This window comes from Mustela lutreola, chromosome 8 (genome assembly GCF_030435805.1).
Source record: "Mustela lutreola isolate mMusLut2 chromosome 8, mMusLut2.pri, whole genome shotgun sequence".
Lineage (NCBI taxonomy): Eukaryota > Metazoa > Chordata > Mammalia > Carnivora > Mustelidae > Mustela > Mustela lutreola.
In genome coordinates this window covers 106,571,512-106,579,813 of record NC_081297.1, presented here as the reverse complement: position 1 = coordinate 106,579,813, position 8,302 = coordinate 106,571,512, and the positions used below count along the sequence as shown (strand labels likewise).

The 8,302-nt window shown below is 35.1% G+C and overlaps 1 protein-coding gene across 1 annotated transcript in view; it reads right to left on the bottom strand.

Annotated features, from left to right (window-relative positions):
* Positions 1-259: 259 nt before the first annotated feature.
* The window catches only part of TRHDE (thyrotropin releasing hormone degrading enzyme), a 381,409-nt gene continuing 373,366 nt past the window's right edge, over positions 260-8,302 (bottom strand). The window contains exon 19 of the mRNA XM_059186345.1: positions 260-7,462. Coding sequence (XP_059042328.1) covers positions 7,319-7,462 — 144 coding nt within the window. The 3' untranslated portion in view covers positions 260-7,318. The remainder of the gene's footprint in view (positions 7,463-8,302) is intronic.

Genomic DNA, 8,302 nt, shown 5'->3' with positions numbered 1-8,302 from the left:
GGATTTTTTTTTTTTACGATATTGCATAAATACATACTTCTTTATTCTAGCTTCAATAAGTGTATAGCTTGGGAAAGGCTCATGTCAGAAAAGCAAGTGACTTTTTTTTTTTGCCATGGACCTCTACAGTATGGATACTCAGAATTAAAAATGAGTTTAAAGTAAAAACAGAAGAATGAAAAAGCAGAAGGTATTGTTTATCTTGGCCTTATCTGTACATGTCAGAAAATTAAGACAGTGATGAATTACTGTACAAAATTTTATTGTCAGAGGCAAAATTCAAATTTGTTCTGCTTAAAATACAGAAGAGAAATTTTCTCATTTAGAAAAATCCACTTTGTTAGTGCTTGATTTTAATGGAATAAAAATTTCATGTTGAACACATACTGATTCGATTTTCACTGAATAGTTTTAAAGGCATACCACAGAAAACATTTATCTTCTAAACTAACACAAAAACATTGATTTGGTAAATTCTTTAGCAAGTTGTATTTACTAAAAGAATAGTTATTTTGTTTCTAAATCATAAAATATTAAAAAGCAAAAAACTGCTTCCATTAGGCATATTTTAAGTAAGTCTGTCCATTTGGGAAATGGCTTTAGGAAAATAAAGTTTGTTGCCGAATTAATTCAAGTTCATTAAAAATAGTCCACATAATATTTTAAAAGATTATCTGATGAGTCCAGTGGTGTGCAGAAAGCCACTCTTGACAGTTCAAGGACAGAACGTCTCATTTCACCCCAAGTAACTGGACAGTGCATAAGCTTCACAGAACTAATGTGTTTTATTTTATAGTGTGAATTTGTCTTCAAAGACTATCAAAACATAAAGGTACCAAAATATATCAAAGGAAAATGGCAAGTATATTCATATGTGACAAGGTACAGGGAGCATTTAAAAAGGTAATGTGAGATTACTATTATACCATAGTTTAAAAGATAGAAACCACATTTGAGGAGAAATTCACTTGAAAAAATGTTATATGCTTGAGAAGTGATGGATAAGAAACCTATGTTAAATAAAACCGAATAACGCAAAATTAATAGCAAATGTTCTCACCCAGTAGGTCCTAGAGTATATGAAGGTGGGAACAGGATACTGTCCAAGAACAAGTATAGTAATATTGTGAACCTAGTAGGGGTTAAAACGGTAGCGACTTAATGATTAACTTGGAAGATAAATCCACTGCACATTCAAGGCAGATGTGCTTTACGGTAATATTCGCTATAAAACATTTCACTCTCTCATTTACTTACATGACATAGTAAAAATGTGTGCGATTAGAAGTAAGTTGACCTGCGCCAAGCTAGGTCAAAGCAGTTATCTTAAACCGCATCCACTACGTACAGCAGGCCAATGGAAAAGGTAACTTCGAGTAAATTCAGCAGCAGCAGTCCATCTATACAGCTCTAAGCAGAAAGAAGAGCTCTCTGACCTCATGGCTAAACAACAGGAAAGTTCTGGCTACACGAATAGATCCCCTCTGCATCTAGGACAGAGGTTTAACCTATCTTTTGGTCCACTGGTGAAGAGTTTTGTAATCCACCCTCTCTTTTTACTTATTTTTCAAGGTTGATTGTCTGGAGTATCTGTTCATTATCTGTTGTAGCTTAAAACCCACTACACTACACACTAACATAAAACATTTGGATGAAAACTGTCAATAGGCTATGTGAAGTAACTGTTAAGAACCGAGTGTCAAACCAAAAAGCACTAACTAGCATTTTTTTCTCAAACGAGTCAGTGACAATGAAAAAAGTAAGCTAAGTATTCAAATCCTCTATAGAGACTGGTCTGTACCGATAATGATTATGCTTCCGGGCATATGGGAGGCAGATTGATGACTGACTTGAGCCCCGTAAGTCTTGTTTTGCACCGTTTTGAATCCCAGCTAATACCTATCACCAGTCATGTAAACTGATCCCAACTCTTAACCTCAGTCTCCCCGTTGATAAATTGAAACTGATGGTGTTTCAGTTATTAAATGAGATGATGTCTATAAAATGCCTGACATTTAGGGGCATCTGGGTGGTTCAGTGGGTTAAGCTTCTGCCCTCAGCTCAGGTCATGATCTCAGGGTCCTGGGATCCAGCCCTGCATCTGACTCTCTTCTCAGCAGGGAGCCTGCTTCTCCCTCTCTCTCTGCCTGCCTTTCTGCCTACTTGTGATCTCTGTCTGTCAACTAATAAATAAAATCTTTAAAAAGATTGAAAAATGCCTGACATTTAGTAGATGCTCAAAGGTTCATTCTTTTCCTATATTTTATCTCGTTTAACATTAATACAGCACACAAAAAACTAATTCAGATAAAAATAAAGAACTGGTCATTATTTTTCTTTTCTCTTAGTGCATTAGTACATGAACTGGGAATGTAAAAAAGAAACATTTTCAGTGTACTATCCTTAAAGTACTTAATATTCAAAATAAAGTTCCTTAATGTGCTATGTGTTCAAAATCTGAATAAAATCATACTGTCTACTAATAAGACCTTTGGTGAAAAACTTTTTTAAAAAATATAATGCATATACTTATACATAAATAGTATACTTAAAATTAGAACATCTATTTTTCACCAACTGCTTAATTTTAATAAAGACTCTAAAAACTTTTCTAAACTTTGAAACAAAATTTCATAAAATAAAATTGAAAATAAAAGCTACTAGAGTTCCCTTTTGTTAGTGTTTTCCTGAAGAGAAACCACGTTAAGCAAAATATTTTAATAAAATAATTCCTTATTAATTCACAGCGATTGAACTCAAGGTTACCTTTATATAACTAAAACTTGAAATTTTAAAATATTTTATAAGTACATTTCTTTACTCAAAAGTTCACATGTACTAATTTGAACAAATACATTTTTGCCTGGGATAAGAATTGTTGAGCCTGCTTTAAAGAATATATGATTAACTTAAAATTAACACATTGTGAATATACAAATAGTATGCTAAACCCATTTTAGAAAACTTGAACTACTTTTCCTAAGTAGGTTAAACATCTTTCCTGCACCTTACTGATATTATTAAATTGTTCAAATAGCTTTTCTTGAAGATAAATTCTATCCCAATTTATATTCCAATTACAAAGTTTAAACCATGTGTTTTTATTATACTTTCTAAATGTTACACATTTTTGCGAAACATAATTAAGTGCTGTGATACCAAACATTGAGAATTATCCTCAAGTACCATATAAGTTTTGAAAACGAGTGTACAAAAATAATGCACAATATTATCTATACCTAAAAATTTAGTTTCTCTGATGTAGCAGGTAATTATTTTTCATGTCACCCTCACTCTGATTGGCTCATGATTTATGTTTGTTGCATTTACTGTGATGTGAATTCCTCTAGGCCTTTTTCTGCTCCTCCTTCCTTTCCCTTCACAGAGTGCTTTGTGAAATAAAATGTGCTCTATAAATATCTGTTTAATTAAATTGAATTTTGCCCTATATAATTAGCAGTGTCAAATGATAATAATCCAGCTATGATCTCTGGTAAAGGGAAGAAAAATTATTTAGGAATCCTAATATCTCAGTATATAAACTTTTACCATGTCTTTAAGAGGTATATGTGGTTATCTCTTGGTCATCCTGAAAATAATTGAGCTATTTTAGGTCTTCAATTCCTCAGGGAAAAAAAAAAAAATTCCTTAAAATTTTAACAGCCAGTGGATTTTAATTAAATACATCATTGTAAGTTTCTTCAGGAATTCCTATATTGCAGCTGCATAAACATTGCTTTTTCACAATTTAGTCTACATAACATTTTACTGAATATTATTTTCACTGATTTAGATGGAAACCATTTTATCTGTGGTCTGACCATCTGTTACTACAGTTAGAGTTTACCAGAGAAATATGTATAAAAATAAAGCATATTATAAACCATGTTAAAGTCCTATTTAAACAGTGTTCACCAAAAGATCAAAAAAGGAAACTATAATTAATGAACTATATGTTTTGTCACAATATCAGGATGCTTATCCTGACTGAAGTGAATTGCTGATGAACATTCCATGAAGTTGTTTGACATCATACCCATTAGAAACACAGACTTTACAAAATAATATAATTAGTGTAGACCTATTTCATCACGTGTTTTGATGCTTTTTCTGGTATTTGGAAAACCTCCAACTCGTGCAATGGATAGAGGCATTTCAAAGTGTCTTTCTAGTTTTGTCTTAGGAAGGTTCTATTGAAAAGCTAAGGTTATTGTGCCTGTTTCCCAGATAACAACTATGTAATTTTCAAGGTTCCTGTTGCTAATCCGAGCTTCAGTTTTCTCATCAGACTATCAGGGCTAATATAATTTATTATGTTAAGCATAATAAGCAATAAAACAGCATTTGTAGAAGTTTTTCACAAATGAAATGCAATTTATGAGTACGTTGTAATCTTAACCTTGTAAGATATTACAGTTATGTTTGTAAATAGCACTGACACAAAAATCTCAGTCCTATGATATAAAGTATCTTAGAAATAATATAAATCTAAGTCAGCTAAGCTCCAATTTTAAAAAAGCTCCAATTAAAATCTGGGTTATTGAAACTCAGATATCAACCTCACATTGTAGAAATTAACCTTAGAGGTCGTACTCGACTATTTTTTAAAAACATGAAGATTTTAAGAAAAGTTTAAGGGAAAATGTGTGAAAATGGGGAAAACGTTTTATTTATAAGTTACCTGGTGTTATTTAATATTCAGTATGGTAAACAATTTAGTCCTGCCTAATTGAAACCAACTTTTGTGTTGTATATATATATATATTGGCAGAGTAAAGATTTAAGCCTAGATACTGAACAATTTCAACAGTTTGTTATTTCATGCATATATAGGACTTGTAAAACATACAAAGAAGAGAAAAAAGATAAAAACTCTATGTAGAAAATAGACTTTTATAACTACATTTTACAGAATATTCCAAGAGATATCATTGGTCATTTTATTATTTTGAAAATATTACTTATTTAAACAACTAAAAAACGTCAAAGCCTGATATAATCTTCAACACTGGAAAGGATAAATCATTGAAAAATATGTAGAACAGAAATTCCATCTCGATGCCATTGATACTACTATACCGTTGAACAGATATTCTATGAGGTATCAAACATTGCACATAATTACACATTTAGGATTTGACATCGTAGCTAAACCAGTTGTTCAAGGCCACTAAAATACTGAAAGAGGATTAAGATTATTAACAGTGGGGAGGAAAAAAAGAACTCTTAAAGGCTTTCTAACTCAAATCTGGAAATGGAGATTTCACTCAAAAAGAATGTCACAACTACAAAGAATTTTCAATAATCCATGACACAAAATAAGACATCCACCTCTAATTTTTTAATCTATTTACCTCAATTCCATGAATCCAAGGGTGATACAGTACATGTTTTGGACCTGCACTGCAGAGTGATATTTATTATTGTGATGTCTCAGAACTTGTCCCTAAAGGATTTTATATGCGATAAGTACTAGTTAAATTTCACGACTTCTGATCAGCAGAATGACTTTTAGATTTTCTACTATTACTATGTCTTACTAATACCACACAGTGTCCTTAAAATTCATGTGTTTTAATTGAATGAAGTGCTGAAAATGTTAGGTATGAGTAATAGTTATTAATTGCTAAAAAGATAAAATTCAGTTGTAGGTGATACTTGTTTGATGGATTGGGAAATTGCTCCTTTTTTCTACAGACTCAAAATAAATTTATGGCTCTGGTTTTTAAAATACCTATTTTTCCCCCAGTGCTCAGTGACTATTAGAATCTATTTCTCTCAATAATCTGCAAGAAGATTTGGAGGAGTGGAAAACCTCAGGACAATAAAAAGTGGTCCACAAACTTTTGGCTTGGGTCCATTGGTTGTGTTGGTATTTTATAACGGCAAACTTAAAATATGTTCATTTTAGATCATCTAAGCAATGTTTGGAGAGCTGGCCTACTGGGTGAGAATACCATTTAAAAGCACTTGTGTTACATAATAGACAGCCATGGCAAGGGCTATTTAAAATTCCTAGGTAGAAGAGAGCTGTCAATGCCAAAGAAAAAGCTTTGCTCCAGGAAAATAACTGTCCTCTGAATGGATGGCACGACTGGGATCCAAGGGTCATTACATGGTATCAGACCTACTTGAGGTCCCATCACTTAATGGAGGATTTGACTGACACAGACACAAAGACCAACACACACACATACACAGAAAGTTTTTAACCCTCTGGACTACACAACATGAGATGGAAAAACAAACAAGATGGGAAAGAAACATTTTCTCAGCACTGATAATTATTAAACGTGCACAATTATTTTATGCAACAGGAAGTTTGACCAGAATGATGACAGAATCTGTATTTAGGATATGTTTCTGCCACTTTGGAGAATTAGAAGAGTGTTTATACATAAATTTTGCTTGAATTCACTTTCATGTAGTAGAATAGACTGTTGTTCAGGAAATAGATGAAAAAAAATCTGTAAGAGTCGAGAAATTTCGTTAGGAAATGGTGGGGAGTGGTGAGATAAATTCTTTTCAGCCTTTTCAAAGTTTGCACAAGTTTATAAAAAGAGATAAAGTTTCTTTGATTGGAAGAGATTCTTTGCAGAAGTGCAGTGTACAACATACTATATACATATAGGGCTTCCCTCTGTACATATACATATGCATACACTGTCTATACGCCTTTTTAAACGTATACACGGCTTTAACTTGAAGAAAATGAGTTAGCTACACAGTCATCATTGCAAGACAAGCCAATTGCTGAAAGAAGTGATAATGATCACTTAAAGAGCTATTTCACCTCCCACATTGCCCAGGACTAAGAAGAGAATTCCTTTTCAGTTTTTCTTTCATTGCAACAATGATTGTCATAGATAATCTTTGTGCTTTTGTATAATGCCCATCCTGGATGTAACATATATACACATACGACATCAGACAGTTTAAGTAAGCATGCTGAACACAGGCAGGACCATACAACCATGCACAAAATATTCTGAATATGTTTTTCCGAACGGACGGCAACATCAGCATGCACCACTATCATATTTGGTCCTGTACAAAGAGGAATGTACAGCTGAGGCCATCATGGCTAGTGTCACTTGCAAGAGTTTCTTTAGAGAAGAACACCCAGTAGAGAAACAAAACAGAATGAATGAAACAAACCAAAAACTTCCCCAAAACCAAAAAAAATAAATAAATAAAATTTTCCTCCCACACGTTAATGCTGAAAATCTGGCCATTTTCCACATAGCACATTTTCCTCATTCCATAGAAAGCAGGTCTTCTCCCAAAATTCAGAGTTGGATTGTTTATAAGAGAGAGTTTAGTGTCTCAGAGCTTTTCCTAACCATTGGAAAAGCTCATCTTGATAAAGCATTTTCCAGCGCACGTTGGCTTCCACGGTTTCCACAGCTCTCAAGAATGAGGCAGCAGCTACTCCGTCATAGTTCTTCATGAAGTTCTTCAGCTGGAAAGAAACAGTTTTGAATGGTAAATATGCATGCCTCAAGCTCCTGTCTAACGTATGTAAACAAGACTGTATGAGAAACAAAGTGCCACAGCCACCACAGAAGGCATATTTAATACAGGAAGAGAGCTCACTAACGAAATACAATATAACAAATTGTGCCCATTAAGTGTGGTATAGTATCTTCTGGAACCAGAAGGAAAAAAGAGTGGACATTACAGTTTCAAGAGTTCCAAATTCAGGAGGAGTCAAGATGGCGGAGAAGTAGCAAGCTGAGACTGCTTCAGCTAGCCGGAGATCAGCTAGATAGCTTATCTAAAGATTGCAAACACCTGAAAATCCATCGGCAGATCGAAGAGAAGAAGAACAGCAATTCTGGAAACAGAAAAACAACCACTTTCTGAAAGGTAGGACCGGCGGAGAAGTGAATCCAAAGCGACGGGAAGATAGACCCCGGGGGGAGGGGCCGGCTCCCGGCAAGCGGCGGAGCAACCGCGCACAAAATCAGGACTTTTAAAAGTCTGCTCCGCGGAGGGACATCGCTCCAGAGGCTAAACCGGAACGAAGCCCACGCGGGGTCAGCGTGGCCTCAGGTCCCGCAGGGTCACAGAAGGATCGGGGGTGTCTGAGTGTCGCAGAACTTGCGGGTATTGGAACGGGAAAGCCGGCTACAGAGACAGAGCCGACAGTAAGCTCGCAGCTCCGTGTTACCTTGAACCGGTCGCAGGCTCGGTGAGCTCGGAGCGCGGCCGGAGGTCAGGCAGACGGGAGTAACTGGGCGCTGTTCTCTGAGGGCGCACTGAGGAGTGGGGCCCTGGGCTCTCGGCTCCTCCGGGCCGG